Here is a 21,611-nt window from a genome sequence, read left to right as displayed (position 1 = left end):
GGGATCTGAACTGGGGCCCTCTGGCGTCCCAAGCCAGTTCTTAACCATCATGCCACTCGGCCGGCCCTCTTTATGGATTTTTAAGTACATCTGTATTTTCTTTAAAACTTTTAAAATGAATAGCTCAATAGTAATAAAATGGACGAAATAGCAGCAGGCCATACACAGCACATGAAAGCGTCTGATAAACACTTGCAAAAGTATACTATCTCACTAGGAATCAGAGAAATGAAAACAAGAACATTGCTTCTTCAAGCTGAGATATTGCCAAATTTAAGTTGACGTTCCTGTTTTTCCTACCTTCACCAGCCGACTGCCACCATTTCACAACCATCAGACGGGCAACTTGCTTTCCACACAGGCGGCTGCCATGTGTGCTCTTCCAGCAGGGACCCTCTGACCCCATGTGTTAGAGATTATTAGGGGTCAATATGCTTTCTTCACACACACAGGAGACTGCAGAGCCCCTCTGGAGGGCTGTGAGCTCCTCTGCGCAATGGGTGGGTTGTGAGTGGAAGCCCACCAGTTATACAAGATCCTCTCCTTTCTTCCCATTACCGTGATGGAGGAGCCCAAGTGGTTCAGTTGGTACAGCTACAAGATAAGACATCCCCCTTCCCTGTCAGACTGGGGACGTGCAGTGTGAACGAGAAATAAACACTTGTTTGGCTGACCAACTACAGTTGCAAAATATCCTCAAAAAAGGCCCATGTGCAACAATTTTTTCTAAGGTATAGGCTTACCAATAGAACTGCTGGCCACTAATATGGAATCAGGCGCAGAACAGGCATTCCTGAAACACGAGTGAGGTTTCAGAGGCACAGAAATAAAATCCAGTTCTTCCCACCCAGAAGCTCAGGCAGTAAGCTTATAGTTACAATACACTGTTTCCCTTGTCCTGTGCTGCCCAATATGGCAGCCAGCAGGCACCGATGGGTAATGAACACTTGAACTGTGGCTGCATGACTGGAGAACTGAAATTTTCATTTAAATACAAAAACTGCAGCAGTCTGAAGTCTTTCCATTAAACAGAACTTATTTTGGAAGGAGCACATCTCATTGTAAGCGACAATTGAGCATCAAAATAGAAACATGCTGTAAGTTGAAAATATACACCAGATTTCTGAACTTTATTTAAAAAGTTTAATATGTGTGTATACACAAAATCTTTCAGTAAACTTGGATTGAAAATGTTTAACATTTTACATGTCTTGGGTCACAAATATTTAATTTCACCCGCTCTTTTCAATGTGGCTACTGGAAAGTTAAGATCACATATAAGGCTCGCAGCATCTGCTCTAGAGGAAGTCCAAATTCCTCAGCATGGTATCCCATCCCAGCTCTTCTGATTGAGTTGGAACCTTAAGAAGACAAGTCATGCTGAGTGTGAGCTGTGACAGCCAGAGAGCAAAGAGAGCATCACAGATACGAGGGGGTGGCAGGGTGCTTCCTGTCAAAACAGTGGCCTATACTTCCCTCACCTGAATTGGATGTTGCTGGTCGTTCTGAGCTTAAGTTTTCTTAATAATACAATGTGGATTAGTGACTGCCACTTCCTCACTTTATGGTCTTGAAGTCAGCTTCTGCCCAAGTCCCCTTCCGTTCATACTGTAGCCACGCCTGGTAACCCCTGCCTACGACAAAGCTCTCTCCTCTAAATGACCAAAGGTGACAACTGATTAGACTTGACCTGTAGGATTAGAGGATAATACCTCATTGCAACTTAGATAACCAGCCAAACTGCTGAAGTTAAGCAACTCCCATCTCCTTTTCCTCAGGTTCTGTCAAGGTTCAGCTCAAGAGTCTTCCCTTTGAATACTTCGGTGCTGGGAATGAGATGAAGGAATTATGCCCCCTCCAAATATCCCCACTTCCTCCCAAATATGTGTGGGATCAATTAAATTTGGAAAGATGCCATCAACAGTGTAGCTAGTCACGTGGTCCAGGAGGCTCAATTTCTCGGGCACTCCCACCCAGGCCCCTGTCCTGGCTGAGAGGTGACATGTGGAGAGCCAATTAAGTGCCCCACACACTCCCTGAGGAGGCCACTGACCATGTATGAAAATGGACACTGCTGCCCAAAGCAGCACCTCTTGTGGGTTTCAGCAAGTCTCCTGGCCTCATTTCAGGGTATGCGAGGTTAAACAGCAGTGCATCTAACTCAGATTACACCTTGGTGGAATTCTAAGCATCCGTGCTGTATCCCATGATGCTCCTTGGCATTATGTGGTTCATACAAGACCAGCTGCTTAACATTTGAAATGAAAGGGCAGAGAAAATTTTAGTTGCTCTAACAGAATTTACTCCAACTGCTATATCTAGCTACAGGCGTGTTTCAAGAACAAAGCAGCAGACACACAAACTGTTAACACAGGACTTATAATAATGCTTAAAACATGTTATGCGGTGTTTTATTTTTTGCTCACGTTGACTGACAGATTCAAAAATTAATCCAAAGGCCAAGCAGCATCACACCTTCATTTGCTGGGATGGCTTCTATGGTATGTCCTAGAGAAAGCGGCAGCTTCTGAGGGTTAACACACTGTGTTCAGTTTAGTTCAACAGACAGCACTTGACCCATAACAGGGGCTCACAAAATTGTTTGGGGCTGGGGATAAAAATGTGAGTAAAATATAATCGATTAGCATATACTTCGAGTTAATTTTTTTTTTTAAGTTTTCACTGTCATATCATAAATATAACAAGATCATCTGACTTCTGATCCCCCAAAGAAAATCTACTTTAAAAAGTGTAAAATGATTTTACTAGTAAGTACTATTAATAAAATTTGAGTAGGGGTCCTTCAAAATCAAGGTGAGGAAGCATACAAACACCCAACACAGTCCTGCTGTCTCAATTTTGTCAGAAATGACATACTCATTTCACGACACTTACCTACCCGTTAACAAGCTATTCCTAAAGTTCTTTACGTAGGGAAGGAAGACAGCCAATTTTTGTTTTCTCATTTTTTACGACTCCAGGCCCTTAATTCCTTAACAAGCACTGTAGTTCGGAAAAGCCCCCGAAGCTTAGCTACATATCCTGTTCACCAGTTAGTCCCGTACAAGTACGTTCACTGAGGTTAGGTAACTTGAAAAACAGCTGATGCTGCAAAGTGCACACATTTCATGCTGACACGTAACACTTGGACCTGATTCATGGTCATCTTTCTTGAAAGGTCACGTGAAGCCTTTCGGGAAAGACGCGACTATGTAGTGAGGTATAAGAGAAAAAAAACAAACAAAAATCAGTCTTTTCTCTTCCTCCTCTGAATATCTCAGGAGGCTCCTTTCGCGCTGGAGGGGTACAAATCCACACAGGGACAAACCTTGAGAACGTTCTCCTCTACGCAGTCAAGTAGTCCACAAGCTCCTTTCCCCAAAAAGCACCAACTCGAACTGCATGGGGATGAAATACTGTGATGAAATGATCCACAGGGGTTTGTTTGTACTCCTGTTTGTTCATACGCATCAGACCCATCACTTATGTGCTTTTATTATCTAATAGTGAGATCAGAACATTATAAAAAGGTACTTTCAAAATAAATTTTCTAGAATAAAAAACATTTTCTATTTTTCCAGCCCACTTAATTTCATTACAAAATAGGAAATCAGAAAATTAGCTACTGCAGTTTTCATATGGTAAAAAATATTTATATGTGTACACACACATATAAAAATCCAAATTTTAAATTTCAATAAAAATTAACCAATTAATCAACATAATGATCATGTACTGAATTATACATAAGAAATGTTGATTACCTGTAATTGAGAACCAACTACAAAGAATTGTAATCCCCACTGATCAGAGGACAATCAAACCCTTTCCCAAGTGGGGGAAAAAAAAAAAAAATCAAGTCTCTGACTGGCTACCCAAAGCAACAGAAATCTCACTTGTCTTTTTCGGTGTAACAGCCCTAGTTTCATTCACTACACTCACACATTCCGTAAGGAAGTCGCAGTCCCTACTGGGAGGCAGACACATGACATGAGCTGGGCCTGCCCCGTCCGTGGCTGAGCCCTTTATGGTCTGCATGATGCTCGGTGCCCGGCTGAGTGGGCGTGAGGACTAAAATCCAGGCCGAGCTATATTCACCAATCTGACTACCTGCCCCAAAAGCCACAAGGTGCGGAGGACGGGCTTTTTACTTATGCACGAAGGTGCCGGTGAGATCAGCAGCTGTCCTGACACCTATGGGCAGACAGGGGAGCAGGAGTGTTCTTGGGAACATGAGGGAAAGCATGCCTGAGGCTAAGGTAAATTAGAAGTGGACGAAACTGTTCCTATCGATGAAACCCAGGAATGGTGTGTCTATGACCTCAACAAAGATGGTGGGATGTTTCCATTTTGTTGATTCCTGCCCGTTTCTTAGGTTTTCACGAGGGAAAACCTTAAGGGGCCTGAAAGGCACAAAGGAAAAAGACAGGAGGTGAGTAGGGAAGCTACCTTATTCCACAGGAGGGCCTGTTCGGAAGAATGCAAAGGGACAGTGAGCGGTGACCTGGCAGAGCTGTCTGCAATGCGTTAGTGATGGAGGGAGGGAGTGCGGCCTTCACCCAGGGTCTACGGGTGAATTCCCAAATGAAAACTCAACTATTAAAGTCACAACTATCTTTACAATCTGACCTTGAATTATCTTCCCAAGTTTACCTATGCTGTAAGAAGCCTGTTCATTCACATTTTTAATTGGTGACTTCGTGGGAGGGGTGAGGGCACACAGAGGACTTGATTTTAGGTCATTTTCCCTTTGTGACCATTTCTTTTTTGATTTTGCAAAGAGGCACATTCCCTCCCCAGTTGTCATAAATTAAGATATTTAAAAAGAACATAATAGTTTGAAAATGTTTTCTTTCTTCCTTAACTCCTGCTGTTGAAGTAGGAAATTCAGCTAAACCCTTGGAATCATTCTTTAAAACAGCCAAAAAAAAAAAAATGCACAGCTCTCTGTGCTATAAAGAACACTTATGAGTATTATTGGAGGTCGGGGGGGTGGGTTAGAGATTGAAAAGAATGACCACTTTTCTATAACCAAATTTAAGGTAACACTAGAAAATATAATTTCCATTATATACCAAATATTCAGGAGGCGAGTCAACGCCAAAAAAAGTGGGTGTGCACATGAAAGCACGGGCTTGATTCTTCAGTAGCATTTTCTTATATAATTAACATGTGTGAAACACTCCAAACCCGCCTGTCTGCATGGGTTACAAAAGATGGGTATCTACTGAGAAAAAGGGGTGTTAAAGAAAAGTCTCAGATCCCACTGAAAAATCTGTTGCAAATTTCACTTCTCTCCAGAAAAATGCATGGACTTAGATTTGTGTGTACTGTTCCAGGGGCTTCAAACACCTTCTAAGTTCCAGTCACATATCTTAGATCACGCCAGATTTCTGGTTCCCATCATTCCCATGAGGGGCCCAAAGAACTGGTGATCCTTCCCCGTTCCTACCATCTGCATTTCTCCTAGTGAGTCAGGGAGGGCAGGGAAAAACCCCAACCCAAACCAGAATAAGCTAAAAGAAAAACACTTTGCTTCAAACACCAATTTGTCACTCATTTGCCCCTGGAAGAAAGAACATCCCAATCTCTAGTTGCTTCTATCAAATGCCGTTGGCCATGACTCATCCATTCTTCCTGGTCTTCATATAGCCGTCCACAAAACCAGCACTTGAATATACATTGTGCATCATCAGGCAAAGAACCCACCACCTGATAGTTGTTTTTATGAACTTTTTTAAGTTTCATTTTCAACATCATCTGCCTTTTCATTTGATTGGCTTCGTCCACATTCTGGTAGGTGAGCCGAACATGATGCCGCCTGATGCCTAACTGACACCTCGTCCTCTCTGATAAGACGACTTTGAGGACGTTGCCTTTGTACTTATTTATGACCTTCATCACATTGGTCACTTCTGGTGAGTCAACATCTGGGTGGTTTAACACGATGACGGGCTGGTTCCGACGGGGGCATTTAATCAACTGGTCTGGTTTGGCTGCTATCAGTCGTAGCTGTCTTGCAACCTGAAAAATTGAAGGGTCCTTGAGACAGCGGCTGGGATCGGCCTGAATCTTGCTTTTCTTCTTGGATGAGTTGACTTGTTTGGTTTTATTTTTACTGATAGAAAGACTTCTGGGAAGCAGTTTTCCTTGCTTACTCAGTTCACTGCTTCCCTGCAGACCATGCAGGGTGCCAGGTTTTTTAGGGGTGGTGCTACAAACCACACTCTCTCTTCTTGGTTTAGGCCGAAAAGTTGTGTCAAGGTTATGGGACATGTCTATTGGCCCACTTTCATTTGTCAGAGGCTGTAAATCTGAGTCTGTCTGTTTCGCTGGGCACAATGGAATGGGTGTTATTAACTGGGTCTCACTGCAAGGGATGCTGACGGGTGCTCCACACGCAGCCTCTATCACATGGGCATCGTCAGAGGAATTAAGAACCCTCAATACTGCCCCCTTGGGGATCAACACTGGAGTAGCGACATGAGCTTTCCTGGTTACTTGGCTTTCAGTTTTCCCATTGCTGCCTTCTATAAACTGTGGATATATGCGCTGGCGAGTAAGCTGGGCACTAATACTGCCGACATCGCGAGGCTTTGGGAGAGTTCCCAGGGGATAGCCAGGGCCAGTAAATGACACATTCATTTCTTGAACACCTTCAGGGGTGGCTTTCTCAGTGACCTTTGATGCCTGCCCCACAGAATGGCGATGTGCGTTATTTCCAGCCAAAGATGAAGGCTTGCCACAGGATTCAATTAACTGAGCTATCTTTCTGCGCAAGAGTTCAATTGACTTTTTTTTGGATGTTGAACTATTCCACTTAACACCCTCAGGGACATCTTCAGATCCAGAGCTCAGGGAAAATACTGATGAGATGACCGGGCCCTCGAAAGAGTCACTGGTCCTTTCAGAATTCTTTAATTCCAAAGGTTTATCCCCAGGCTGTTGAGATCTGATTCTGTCTTCTCCTGTTATGTTTATGTGTAAATACTCACTTCTACGTTGAGAGGAAATCTGGCCGATATTTGAAACTGCCTTGTATTCCTGTGTCTGGCTGTCTTTCAGCTTCCTAGTAGACGGAACCATTGTTACGGGAATACTGATCCCACTTCTAGATTCCAAGTCACTTTTTCTTATGGGCAATAAGCCCTTTTCTTCCAAGAAAGAAAGGGTTGCGGGTGATGGAAGAGGGAGTAACCTCTGTGGGTCACTGTGTAAATTTCTTCCATCTTCAGGAAAAGAAACAGCAGCTTTATATGGAAAAGGATCTGATGCAGTGCCAAGACCCCATAAGACACTGCTCTTGTCTACAGATGATGGGGAAGGGTGTTTTAAGGCCACGGGAGGAAGAGCAGTTCTATGTGGATACATGTGGCTTTTTTTCTGCAAATACTCAACCCTCTCAGAGTTGAGAAGGGTCTCTCTATAGCTGTGAACGTTAGAATTTGACATGAAAAAATCGTAAGACCTCACCCATTTCACATTTTTAAGTTGTTTCTGAACTGATGATTGAAGATTATCAATACTACCAAGTTCCCCACCATTCCCTCCAATCGTGAGTGACTTTGTTTGTTCTGCAGAAACCGTTTTTTCTTGCTCATTTGAACTCTTCTCTCTCGCTATCCGTTCAGAAGGACCTCCATCACCCCCACCAGCTTCAAGGCAATTATTTTCTTCCAGAGGAAACAGTTTCAGAACAAGCTGCTGTGTTCCATTGACAACCTTCACATCTATCAACTGGGCTAAACAGTTTGCAGGGACCACCAGTTCCGCTGGTGCCACAACTGTTAGTGGCATTCCAGGCTGGACGGGCTCTCTGGAGGGAGATAATACTTCCACCTCCACACTTTTGTCCTTGAATAGAGTGACTTCATTTGGCTCCAACAGTGGCATTTTATTTGGGACACACACGACGTCTTTTTGGTGTTCCTTTGATTCAAGTAAGGACCTGACATTGTGTGTTTTGTCTTTACTTGCATGGAGAGAGAACCTTGAAAGCTGATCTGACAACTTACTCTGAAAAGCAATGCTTGGATTGGAGGCTTTTAAAAGCTCTGTGTTTTTTGATGTGCTGCTTCTCCTGGGCTCCAACTTGGCAATAGTTTTGGGCGGCCGTTTCCCGCCAGCCCTCTCGTGAACCCTCCTTCTGTGTTTGACAATGTAATCGTTTCTAATAGCACCATAGTCACAGTACTCACATTGGTAAGGGAATATGCCCGTGTGTTTCACCAAGTGCCTCTGAAATTCCCCTTTGGTGTAGGAAACGTAGCTGCAGTGAGAACAAATGAACTTAATCTCTTCGTGCTGAAGTGTGTGCTTCCTGTACTGCAGAGGGTCCTTGGTGGAGAATCGACACTTATCACAATAGTATTTGCCTGGTTTAAAGTTCCTTACCTTAAATTTGTTATTTCCAGGATTGGAGATGGTTTCAGTTTTATTTCCTACATGAGTAGCGCTGGGATTACTGTCCCCCAAATGAAAGTGGGGAGAAGCCACGCCAAGGCTGCACTGGAAGCACACATACTCGTCTTCCTCTGGGTCTTGCCCGGTGCCCTTTCTCAAGTCCTGAAGAGGAATTTTGTGCACACTTTTGCACTTGACACACGTGGTGGTGGTCATCATGGCAGCCTCTGCCTCTGAGCCTTGACACAGAAGAGTCTGGGCGTCTTGCCTATATGGCCGAGTCGCTCGATTATCAGCATTAGGTTGTCTGGGCGACATGGTCAAGGAATTATGTCCATTCACTTGTGGAGTAAACAACTGCTGCCCAGTGTCCTTCATCTTCTTTATTTGCATTTCTGAATGGAGTCCACTGAAATCCAGAGGCTTCACATGATAAAATCCTTCAGAGGCATCTTTCAATGTGCTCTGTGATTGGCAGAGACGTGGTTCCCTCCTGGGAGCATACTTAATTAGCTCCTTTTATATACCACCGCAGTCCATGCATGGTCCCCAGACGTGACTATTTCCAATTCTCTGATGTTCCAGGCAACATAAGCGGGGAAAAAAAGAAACCAGAAAGCATGATGAATACATGAACTTAAGGGTTAGCTAAGCGATTTCCAAACTTAGCCTATATGTCAATGACTTTGGGAACTTATGCTAACTCTCGACATACAATAATCTTAGACACACGTTGATAATAACACACAATGCAACAGAACTGGCAGAATGACAAGCCTAAACTGGAAATACTTTCAAACTCAGCCCCCTAAAAGTCACCACTTTAGATCAACTGTAAACGTCAACATACCAGGAGGAAGGGACTCACAGCTGTCACTCAGAAGAGCCTTTGATCAGTGACAGTTGTTAAGAGTCACTGAGTGCACCTCGCCATTTCCCAGGTATAATTTCATATTAGCCTAACAGGACAGGGGATTGTCACTTCAGTTTTGAAAAACACAAGTCATCAAGCAGTGCGGCCCGGGCTTCGGCTCAGGCGTCCATTTGTTTCTACACTATAGCTGATCATCAGCGTGGATCCCAGCTCTCGCACTCACAGGCTCCATTTGCTTTCACAAGTGGTAGGTACGTCGACACTGACAGTACCAGGTAGACACATACTCATTCCTCCAACATCTCAGCATCCATCACGTGCCAGGCTCTGTCCTAAGTGCTCTGTGGCAGCGGCCAAAAGCAAATCAGTCCCTACCCTCATGAGGATACGGGGGCCAGCGGGTTATATATTTATTTGTCAGACAGTAACTGGGAACAAAATAACCATACAGGAAGGCGAGGGGCTGAGGGAGTGACTACGCGATGAAGCTGTGAGCCTGGAGGCAGGGACAATCAGGAGAGCCTTGTGATGGTACGCGCCATTCAGGCAGAGACTTCAGGGCAGCCGGGGGCGAGCTCTGTGGCTGTTTGGCAGAAGGCGTTTCACACCAAGAGGAGAGGGTCTGTGGGAAGTGGGTCTGGGGCATGGCTGAGACGGCAGGATGAGGGGCAGGGAGAGGAGGGAAGAAAGAAAGTCAGAGGGAGGGGGCGCTGCTCAAGGGAGGATCTAAAGACAGTACCATGGATATGGCCTGGCCTCCACCCGAGAAAGAGAACCAGGGGACAGACCAGAGCAGCGACATGACCTATCTGTGAATCAATTCCCGCAACAGCCTCCAGTGGCTACGAGGACAAGTCTGTGAGGGTGAAATGATAGCGACAGGGAGACCCGGTGGGACACGAAGGTGGCGTAGAATGCTGCTGGAGAGACACACACGTTTCCAGAGCAAGTACCACACTACGTGTAACAGTGCCTACTTTTTATATCAAAAGGGTTGATTATCTTTAAATACACTGCCCCCTGCCCCTGAATACACAGAATTAGGAGCTGCAAAAACCATTCTGGTTTGAGAATCTGTTAAAAGCCTTACTTTTATGACCTTAAAAAAAAAAACCACTTCAATCTTTTGAGTTTCCATTTTTGCATCTGGCAACTAGAATTAAGGACACTGATCCAACCTCTCCCTCGGCGCTGGCGTGACCACTAACGCTAAGGAGTAGGAGAGAGCTCTTGTGAAGTTGTAAAGTGCTTCTCTAAGCGTCAAGAGGCGCACACTGGCTCTCGGTCAGTGTTTGCTCAGGGATGGGCAGCACTGCGGGCGACAATTAGTGGCTCTGTCCTGGCACACGGCCACCAGGCCAGGGGCCACAGCCAAGTCCCAAAGGCTGATCTGCGGGGTCAAGAGAAACAATGACTGCATGCTCAGGTCTAGCATGTAACTTGCCCTTTAAAAGCATTTTTGGAAAGCATCATAACATACCCTATTAATAAACAAGCTTTATTTTCTTTGACAGTGTCTTTTCCCTATGTTGCTTTTGCAAAAGATAGTTGCCTCCTTTCCAAAGCATGCAGTCAAGCCTGGGGACATCTGAGGGCTCCATCGGACGTGCTCTACCCTAACTGTGTATAATCCCCAGGCATCAAGTGGGCGGAGGCCTGGCGGGTGGCAAGGCACCGGCTAGCGGCTCAGTGTTCACAAGCTTACCTACGCAAGGGGACTGTGACTAGGGGACGCATGCTTCAAACTGGCAAAAGGGGACCCGCGGGCAAAGACGAGGCCCTCCATTTCCCACTGCACTCCTGGTCCATGCAACAGGTAGGACTTTCAGAGGAGTCACTAGAAGGTGATGACTCTATTTTCCAGATTTGTGCAGTGGCTTTGATGAAGGGAAGACAGTGACACAGACAGTGGCACCCAGAACTTCTGCTACTAATCAAGTGCCTTCAAGCAAGCTGCCCATTTCCATTGCTTGCTCAGCTAGGTGATTCCGAAGCCCAGTCTGACGTTGCTGACCCCTGAAATCACAGACTTTCTATCATCTAAGAATGTTCCTATCATCAGTATGTTTACATCAGCATTTTCATCCTGTTAAAATGGAGAAAGCCATGGCTGCAACCGGAACCTAAAAAAGCCACAGGCCCAAATCCTAACAGGGCTTAAAAAGGGCTCTGGTCCAGTGGTTCCCAAGTCTGGAGGAGCCTCAGAATCACAGCGAAAATAGTCAGGCCTGGGCTTCACTCCAAAGTGAGTGCCTCTAAATCTTGGTGGAAAGGGAAAGGGACATTTGTGGTTTATAAAAGCACACCATACAAGTCGGATGAAGGCCAGTATTAGAAACGACTAAAGGCCAGTATTTGACAGCTCGACCTGGAGCTGGGCTGCCGTGAGTGGTTGGCGACGGCGTGGGCTGCAGTGGGGCTGCAGTGGGCTGCCGTGAGCCACCGTGAGCGGCTGTCCAATGGCAGGTGACCAATCTGCCTCAGTTGGGAAGAGTGCAATGATCACAATACCAACATGGGCCAGTGAAGTTACGTCCTCCACAACTAGACTGAAAAACAAAAGGACAACAACTTGTCTGTTCCCCTTCCCCGATTCCCCCATAAAATCTTTAAAAAAAAAAAAAAAAGAAAAAGAAACGACTGTTTGAAAGTTCTAGCATTATTTCAATCCTTTAGAACATCTTCACCAGTTGATGTTCTAATGTTGCCGTAAATAAAGCTTCTTTCCCCCAGGCAGTTAATTTTGTCATCACATAGTTATCATTTTCAAGACTTTACCCTTAAATGAAACTGAAACCAGCCTCCTTGTAACTTTCTTATATCCTGACTCTGGAGCTACCATTTAATTCCGCTTGACAGACTACCTACGAATCTACACGCTTCTCTCCCCCAGTCCTTAGTTCTCAGCTCTGTACAAAGACGCGCATGCCCATGGATAAGTACATCTCGTCTACCAGACTCAATCCTACTAGTTACAGGGGGGCGGGGGCAGAAAAAGAAACAGAAAAAGCAACTTGCCTGCCTGGCACAACTTGCATACCAACTCTTCCAATGTAACACCTTACACATTAAGCCTAAAGAATTCTCAAATCATATAATGAGATTCCTCTATTTGAAGTATCATCCAAAGCAGAATTCCATTCATACATTTTCAGCCTCCAATATTCTTAAAAAAAATCACAGAAGGCAGTTTTGCCATTTCCTCTCCAAGTCCTTTTAAAACTCGGGGGTGTCATTCCTGCTAAAACTGAAAACCTAACATGTAAGACAGACTAGACGAGAAAATCACATACATTAGCAAGTGGAGAGCATCCTGATGGAGGCAAGTCCCTAAGGACTTAACCACGCCACGGAGAGAGCCCAAGGAATGCACAGGCCCCGTGCAGGTGCTTCCACAAAACCATCTCAGCACTGATTTTGAGTTAAGAATCCAAAGCAGCAAGTGCCAATACAAAGCACGAGGCTGTGCTTAGCAAGCAGTTTATGGGGAGGGCCAGGCATCTAGGTCATGAATGAGTTATGTCACCTGTTAGAAAGTATCTTCTTGGCTTCTAAACCATTCTCAAAATAATGCAATGTTTTTATGTTGGTACTTCCCTTAGTCCAGGTGAAAAAGATGGCAGGTTTCTTTAAAACAAGCAGACAGAGTTCTCTTTGGCCTTTGCAACTTGTGTGGCTAGTCGCAGGGACAAGATCTCAGCTGTAACACCCAAGGCAGAGGTAAACGGACCAAGCGGCATAGGAGAACTAAGGCGGCTTGAGGTTGGACTTACACGTGGACAACTCCTGAGGCCACACAGGGCCCTACTCCCCCATCCCCCCACTTCCCCTCTCTGGTTCACATTCAGGTACTACCGGCTGGGTCCTACTGGTAGATTACTGCCCTGTGGGCTGATGACCAAGGATTACAAAAAACACTGCAGACAAAGCGCCGCCATGCGTGTGCCTGACACCCAGAGGGCGCTCAGTAAGTCACTGCTGACCTCGCTGTCCGCGTTCACCTGCCTTCCGTACTCACAACACCTGTTACAAAATGCCCAGCATTCAACCTCCTAGGGCTAGAAACAAACATTCTTTAGATAACTCAGGAGGGTCCTCAAAAACACAGAAAATACTTAGTATTCGTAACTTCTGATGCAACTTAATAGTAAATTGCCTGTGCTTTTTGGTTTTAACAGCATACAGTGTGCTTTTTAATGCAGAATTATCCACAGCCTCAGCCAGACATCTGCCACACGCCACAGAGATGTGGAACAGTGTCTCACAAATGTGCTTCCTCCTCTAGGCCGTCTTGTCTCTTCCTGGGAAAAGGCCTCAGTGCAGCATTTACTTTTGACTTTGAGCCCACTTGCCCTGGTTTCTTAAAGATTTATTACGAGGACATGAAAAAAATACCAGGTTTGTTAGAAACCAGTTCAGTGGCATTGAGAGCTATAAAAACCATGAAGGATAAATTCTTATTAAAAAGAAAGCTTTGACGTCTAAATACTATAAATTTCAAGCATTTCACAGAATTAGGAAAGAAATAAGTAGTAAAATAGTGTTTAAAGCTACCAGTTCTAGAATCAGATTCCAGAGCTTTAAAATCTCAGTCCCATTCGTTTCGAGGTGTGTGACCTGTCAGCTTTCCTCCTCTGTCAAAAAGACAGTGACAGGACCTACCTCACAGCACTGTCGTGGGATTAAATGCGATAATGTGACTATAGGTGCTTAGAGCTAAGTTACTCACACATCAGAAACTGTTAAAAATATTATTTTCCATTTTTTCCTGAAAAAACTAGAAGAAATGATGCCGATCACAAAAACAGTTACAGGGATAAATAACAAGCTTCTTAGCTGCCTGGCAACTAGTCTTTCCAAAATATGTTCTGAATCTCATTTTATAATCTTCATTATATTTGTTTAGTTGTACAGCCTAAAAGAAAATTGACCTCTGGGGAAAACCATCCACCCACCCAGCCTTACTGGCTGACAGGTGCTTATAATTACCGTGGAGAAGATGCTTTCACTCCAACTTAATTACAACTTAGGTTTCTATGTACAAGCTAGTTACTAAAATATCTTTTCCTCTCCAAGCCCAGCTAGATTGTGAAATATCCCTGTAGCAAATGAATGCGTCTCCACGTCAGATGTCCACATGGTGAGTAACAAAAGTGGCTGGCCAATGACATCATGTGCCTGGCCAGTGACATCACGTGCACCATCACACACAATGCTGTTCTTGAGAGACGCCCACCTAAATCAGTAGTTGACTGACTGCATCCTTTCTAGACAGAGAAGCACATTTAGGGAGCTCCTTCCAAAAATCCCATCATCACGGCTCCGGCCACATCCTGTCCCGGGGCAGGGCTGGAGCTGCTGTACCACAGAGCAAAGGGATGGAGGTGGAGGGTCTGCAGTTCAACCTCTGACTCTGTCCCTGCTCTGCTGGGTCCTTAGGCAAGTAACTTCTCTCTACTTCTTGTCAGGCCAGGAAATAGGGTTTGAGATCATCAAGCTTACAGGGTCATTAGGAGAAACGAGCTAGATAATGTAGACAAAGCGCTCAGCCCATGGCACAGGCCGCAAAATGGCACCTGCTCCTGCTGTCTGCTCAGCCTTAGCGAGGGCTCGCCTAAATGTCTCCCAGTCGCCCAAATTTTAAACATCCCACCTGAAAGTGCCCAGACGCATGTGGACAGGTGACAACTGATCAGGGCAAAACAGCTCAACAGAAGGTGTGCAAACTGCTCGTATGTCCCCAGCAGGATGGTACTCAGGAGGAGGCTGGCCTCACTCAACGAGAACCTTTTCAGACCATTACAAAGACTCAGAATTGAACTGAACGGTCAGTCTAAAGAAGGAAAAGCATCCATTAACTACTAGCTGCTTTTTGCCAAACTACCTTGAATTTAGAAATGATGGAATTCCAAACTGATAACAAAAAATACTTCCAAATGTTGCGACAAACGTACCACCTTTGGGATCCTAGATTTCCTTCTGAAACCAAAGAGTGTAATAGGAGGTGGGCACAGAATGGAGCAAGAGGGCCCCTGTTCTGATGCCTCTGCTTCCCAGGTGAGAAGTTAGGGTTAGAGCAATGACCTTGGGACACCAAGAGCAAGGTTCAGAACCCAGGTTTCCGAGTTAGTGGCTGTGTGATGCTGTACTTGCTAACCTCGGAGCCTGAGTTTTCCCATGTAGACAATGGGAATAATGCCTAATTTACATGGCTGATGTGAGGAAGAAGTATATATGCAGATGGCAGGTAATCTTATGCTTGGCACACAGTACATGTTCTGTCAAGAAGTCAGTCAACATATTTTGGTAAGACTCCTTGGAACAGAGTCCAGTCATCTCCGCTCTTAGCTTAATGACCAGGCCTGATGAGATTAAGGCGTATGACAGCAGGGAGCTATGGCCAGAGGGGAGAGCCTTCCCTCCCCACCCTCCAGTCTACAAAGGAGTTACTTTGGGATTTACTCCACCCTGTAGAGATTACTTCAGAAAACAAAGAAAGTTATCATACAGTTTAAAATCAAAACCATTTAAAAGAAAATCTTTCAAAAGAAAGAATAGGACCAATGCTGGAGCTCTAAAGTCTAAAACTTAAAAGAGTTATATATGTGGGAGGGGGGAAAGTTAAGGAACAAATATGCTCGTTAGTGTTAAAAAAAACCCCAAAAAATCAAGGTAAAAAAAACAACAAGGTAGTATGACAAGCAATATTATAAAATTTAATTATTAAGCACACCTAGTGACTTCAGATCTCTAAAGGTGATAAATTTGTTATTTCCCCTCCTTTTTATTTTGCCTTTAAGGAAAACCAAAATTTCCTGAAAGAAATGGATTAAGAGCTTAGTAAAAAGTGTAATCAAACACAGCAGAGGTATCTCCCAGAAAAGCAGTGATTCTTAACTGTGCATTAGGGTGCCAACTTGTCATAATATGTCCAGGATGTTAACCTTAGTTTTTAAAGAGGTCCTTGGGATGGTTGGTCACCCTACTTACTGCACACCAGAACTACCTGGGGAGCTTTACTAATGATGTCTGGGCCCCCGTGTGTGAGCGTCATGTGCAGCCAAGGTTGAGAACCACAGCCTGACATTACAGGGGCAGAGGAGAGCACAGGAGTGGCAAGACTATCAGCATCCTGTGCCATCTCTGCTGGGCTTACCCCACTCGTGGGGGCCTGGAGGCAGGACGAGGCCACTGCCTTGCACTGTAATGAGGCGATTAGGCAAGTGCACTCTGGGTCCTAGCCCTGCTTAGCCACGTGCCCTTGGAAACATCATCACTGATACCCTCTGTAAAGTGTGTAATGACAGCAACAACTTCGTAGGTTCTGGGAACCTCGGCTATTCCTGGCACAGTGCCTGGCATGGTGTGCGCCCAGGGAGCATGCAGGACTGACCCACCCCCACATCTGTCTTTACGGATGTACCAGGAGGTGGAGAGGATAAGTGGGTGGTTTCAGTAGAGTGGTAAATGCTACCCCAGGAATCTGACTGGGATGCTCAGTGGTTGGCTGCGTTTGTCAGTCGGAGTGCCGTGGCCCCATCAGGTGGAAGGGGTACCTGCAGAAGCAGATTCATACATGACATCAGCATTCCTCAAGGTACCCCTTCAATTACCTACTTCTTATAAGGTAACAGATCTGGAGAAGCTGGGTGGCTTTTCTAAGGTCACTGAGTTGGTCAGCTGGTATCTAAGCTCTTTGCCTTCTGCTACCCACTGTGAGGCTGTGAACGGAAGTCACAGCATCTGCTGTGCTGGGCACTGTTCTTACTTCCAGTCTGGAGCCGTCGAGCTGCAGAAGTGAGTCAAAAGCGTGGCAAGTTGCAGAGCTCTTCTTCCTCAGGCACCGAGTCCCATGTGTCTCAACGGCAGGCCCCGCAGAGGCTTCTACACTCAGAACCCTGGGGGCAGCGAGCACTGCACGAGGCGCCCTGCAACAGAAGCCAGACACTGGGGTTGAAGCCCTGCGCCTGTGTAGCCTTGGCTCCTTCAGGCACTTTTTTTCTAGAAACCAAGGGGATGAGCCGCCAAGTACTTCTCAAGCAGCGGTGTGGGGCAGAGTCACACAGGGTTTAAAATTCTTCCCAGGTGATTCTGATGCCTCCCCTTCCCCACCCCCAAACCCTCACCCCATGATGAGAATGTCTGGATTAGATGGTCTCTAGTCGCTTTCACTCCAAGGATGGATCCTGGAAATTGAAGTTGGCTGATTTGCATATGTGAACACAGAAAATGCAGTCTATGCCAGGTAGCGTGAGAACAATCAAGACTGGGAAAACTCACAGGCGAGGATATTGCTTATCAGTCAACAGTAGGGCTTGGCCGCAGAGGGCACTCAATACATATTGGTTGAATGAATGAATGAACGAATGAAGGAGTCAAAGAAAGAAAGGTCAGGCTTTATGCCAACAATAAAAATGTTCTTTGTTCTTCCTGTTGCACAAAAACTGGCCTAGATCCCCTTACTTAAAAGCAAATAGATGAGTTTTTATTTTTTAACTGCTATTACTGGATTTAAAAAAAAATCTATATTAGTTTGGCATAACACGTCAGGGAGGAGGCCCAGTAAATCAAGTAACGCCCTCCTTTGGCTGTTTTCAAAATGCACTTGCAATGAACGTCATCAGCCTAACAAAACTGGGTAGGTACAAGTGTTATTTTTCAAGGCTATATTCGACCCAAGATAAAATATAACTTTAAAAAACGCATCCTAGGTTAAAGATAACATTAAAATCATACAATTTAAAGGGCCAAACATCCTACTTGCATTCTACTTAAAGAGACTGACAATATGTTCGATACTAGTTTCTAGACAAGAATTCCCTGGGCTTTCAGGACCCTTGGTGGGTATATCCTGTTGTGTACACAAACCACTGACTGGGTTGAATTTTGCGTGTGTGACTTAGAGAAGACAAACATTCCTATTCTCTGCTCTTCTACAGGAAAGGACTTCCAGATCCCCAGGAGCAAGGTCTGTCGTACTCTTGGTGACTTCGATTCTAAACTTAAGGGACAATGTTTAAGGGTTGTAACAACATTGCAGTTTAGCTGTTTAGACTTTTATTTTCGAATAGGACAAGGTGCCCAGAATTTCGCTTTTTATTTTTTAACGATAGGGGTTGATAAATTGTTAATTATCCCAGTTTTTAAAGTCAGGGGTATTTTTAACGGGATACATGAAATACCCCACATACATGAGGGGCTTGTGTTTTCTTTCATTTTTTTCCTTCGGTTTCCTTTTCCGGTTAAGACATTTTCATTCTTTTGTACTTGCGTTGTCTCCTTCCCTGGTCTGAGGCTGCCCAATAACCCTAAGGCGACAAGATAAAAGGGCAGGCTGGGGCGGGGGAGGTCCCACAACGTGATGTCAGCATTTGGAACAAGTCAAATCTTCACCATCTACCCTCCGCCTCCCCAGCAAAAGATGTACAGGTCCTCAGCGGACAAACCCGTCCCCGGACACATTCCCAAAACGCCCAAGGAAAGACAATGCCAGTCTGGTTTTCAAGTTTATTGTTGTCACGCTCACACAGAGGGTACACATCATCCGAGGCAAGTCCCTCTCTCACAGCGTGGGTGCTACAAGGGAAGGCGCGGTTCAATGGGGTCACACTGTGGTCTCCCAGGGGCTCCTTCTAACTCCTGAAAATCGAAACACTTCAGCTCCTACCTCAGAGGCCCGCCCGGAGGAGGCTTTAAAAATGGCCTCCTGACGACACTTCCTGCTTGGAGCGGACCGGTAGAAATGTTCCCAAGAGATGCATCATTTAAAATGCTGGGGGCGGGCGGAGGACGCCGGCTCTGCGGCTCCACAGCAGCGTCTGCAGCCCGGACACTGCCCCCGAGGGTCTCGACCCTGCGCAACCGGGGCGAGCCTGCAGGGTCGCGGCGGCGGCACAAAGGCGGGCAGGCAGGGGGCGCCGGACCCACACCCAGCGCCGCCCCGGCCCCCAGGGTCTGCGCTCCTCCCGCACCCTCCACCTCCACCTCCCCGGCCGCCCGCGCCCCTCCCCCGCACCGAGCCCGCAGTCGGCCTTCCCCCGGCCTTCTCGCCACGAAGCGGGGCCCAAGACTCGGGTAGGCATGCGGGGCCGCGGGCCGCGCCACCCATCCTGCCAGCACGGCCTCGTTGGACCCCGCTCCCCGCGATCCCCCTCCGCACCCAGACCCCACCCGCCCCATGCACGCGCACCCGGAGCCCTGGCCCTCTTGCTCATCCACTCACCCGCCGGTCGCGGTCCGGAGGGGAGCCTGTCCCGCCGGCCTCAGGCTGCCGCCGCCGCCGCGCAGGCTGTAGGTCCGCTGTAGGTCCCTACTCGGGGGCGGAGTCCAGGTCAAGGCCGCGCAAGCGCAGTGCTGAGCGGAGGCTCCGCTGGAGCGGCACCGCCCGAGGACCCTAAGGCTGTGCGGATCCCTGCCTGGTTTCAGCGCTATGCAAAACCGGAGGAGACCGAGCCCTCGTCCTGGGCGGAGCGCTCGACCCAACACGTCCACGCCTGCTGTGTGCAGTGTCCACACTTAGCCTGGATGCCCACCAGCTCCCGGATCCTCCCTGTGAAAGGAGGGCTGATTCTGCTTGCGGCGTCGGCCCAGCAGACGGCTCGTGGGCGCCGAGCAGAGGGCGCGCTGGCCTCCTGCCCTCGTGGGGCTTGAAGCTGAGCAGTGCAGGGAGTGAAAGAGAGAACAGGAGTCAGGTCTTCAGTCAACAAGTTCTTCTTCCCAGACAATGGCAGCGAACGAGATGGTCTTAAAAGGCCTGGATTCGAATTCGACTGCCCCGGCCCCTTTTTATCCTAGCTGCAGGACCTTGGGCAAGGAAGTCCCCTGACCTCCCTGTCTCAGTGTTTTCATTTCTAAAGGTGGGAAGATCAGCCCCGAAGCCCAGAGCCTCGTAGGTAAGGTTGTGAGGGTCAGGCGAGACAATGATTGGAGAGTCTGGAGATGGCGTGAGGTCATTTAATATCAGACTTTTTTTTTTCCTGCTTCTTGGACGCCAGCACTATTTATGGGAACCGCTCCCCACCCCCACCCTCACATGCTCACTTCTGTCCTTCCTGCAGGAAGATGTATTTAGATTGGACTCCTCACAGAGGAAAAGACTGGGACCATATTGCTAGAGCCTCCATAATCAGCAGTGCAGATGCTGCTCCCCACAAAATAAAATTGCTCCCTAGAAAGGGCAGATTGTGGCAGGGAAGCGGAGTCACCCGGAAGCGCAGTTTCTCCAGAAATAACAGCTGAAAGTTTATTTCAGAGCTTCGAAAGGAGCAAGGCAGGCTTCCGATGCTTTCCTGTTGGAGGCTAGAGGTCAAGGTGCATGGACGTCAGCCAGAAGCCCAGAGGAGATGCAGGGCTGGGTCAGTTCTTCAACACGGAGAAATGGAATTCAGGAAACAGCGTCCGCTTCAGGATCAGTGGTGGGATAGAAACGTCCAAGACTGAAAGAGCGAGAGCTGGGCAGAGGGAATGGCAACCCCGAGATGGGTCAGCAGCAGCAGCAGCCCCCTACTCGATGCCGCAATACTCGACCTCCATGCTCGTAAGCATTGAGCCTCCTGGTCCTTTGTCTCCTAGGGCTCAGAGAACTAGTGGATCTCCTTTTCAGAAACACAATTATGTACAAAGAGCTCATACCAGCGAGAATAGGGCAGAGCGTTCAGTCTCCCCCAAGAGTGAGGTGGACTTGGGAAGGACACTGAAAATCTAAACTGGCCACTGCCTGGAAATCTCCAGTGGCAAAAGGAGCCAAATCAGGAAAAACTGTTAATTCTAAGCACTGGAGAATCAGAAGTCTGAGATCCCCCCACCCCCTCCCCAAATCTAGCCCAAATTGTTGCCTTTCCTTGTAACTTCACCCATACATCACCATTCTGCCCCCTTGAGTCACATAGAATTGATGAGAGAGTCCCTGTGGGTTTCCTGGAAGTTTCTCAGGAGTCAGAGATGTGTATAAAGCCCAGCTTGGCGTGAAGAAGCTGCTCCTTAACCTGTCCAGACCTTGTTTCTCATGTAAAATTTAGTGAATAATAGGACAACTCACAAGCCAGTTGTCCCCATAAAACAAAGGAAGCAGGTCAGGGCACAGCACAGTCCCTGGCAGATAGGAAGTGCCCATTCTCTTATATTTCTTTGGAGTCCAAATTAAGTGAGATAGAATGCTTTGTGAAGGGTTGGGAAGTGGGGGTGTTTACAGCCTGGAAAAGGGCCAAGCGGGGATAGAAATCACACCTGTGGAAACCTCTAAAGTTGAAGCGTTGTTCCCTGAAAGCCTTTTGATTCAGGGAGAGTTCACCCAGAAATGTCATTTCTGGACGTACAGCCAGGGCATCCTTCTTAC

General features: G+C 46.7%; 1 protein-coding gene across 6 annotated transcripts; it reads right to left on the bottom strand.

Moving 5' to 3' along the window:
- Positions 1-2,377: 2,377 nt before the first annotated feature.
- On the bottom strand, positions 2,378-20,140 carry ZNF518B (zinc finger protein 518B). 6 transcript variants are annotated; one of them, XM_019661178.1, is made up of 3 exons: positions 19,500-20,136; positions 17,046-17,205; positions 2,378-8,976 (listed from the first exon to the last, which is right to left on the bottom strand). In XM_019661178.1, exon 3 carries the CDS (start codon positions 8,794-8,796, stop codon positions 5,557-5,559), a length of 3,240 nt encoding a protein of 1,079 aa, XP_019516723.1. In that variant the 5' UTR covers positions 8,797-8,976; positions 17,046-17,205; positions 19,500-20,136; the 3' UTR covers positions 2,378-5,556. The 6 variants fall into 6 exon arrangements, 2 of the variants coding, with proteins under 2 accessions (XP_019516723.1, XP_019516724.1); XR_002126086.1 differs by lacking the exon at positions 2,378-8,976 and adding an exon at positions 16,025-16,833 and having other exon boundaries at positions 19,500-20,140; XR_002126085.1 differs by lacking the exons at positions 2,378-8,976; positions 17,046-17,205 and adding exons at positions 18,771-18,853; positions 18,945-19,130 and having other exon boundaries at positions 19,500-20,140.
- Positions 20,141-21,611: the final 1,471 nt, after the last annotated feature.

Source organism: Hipposideros armiger, unplaced genomic scaffold (genome assembly GCF_001890085.2).
Source record: "Hipposideros armiger isolate ML-2016 unplaced genomic scaffold, ASM189008v1 scaffold_337, whole genome shotgun sequence".
In the NCBI taxonomy this organism is placed as follows: Eukaryota; Metazoa; Chordata; class Mammalia; order Chiroptera; family Hipposideridae; genus Hipposideros; species Hipposideros armiger.
The sequence above is the reverse complement of the archived record's forward strand: the minus strand, read 5'-3'. Positions and strand labels throughout refer to the sequence as shown.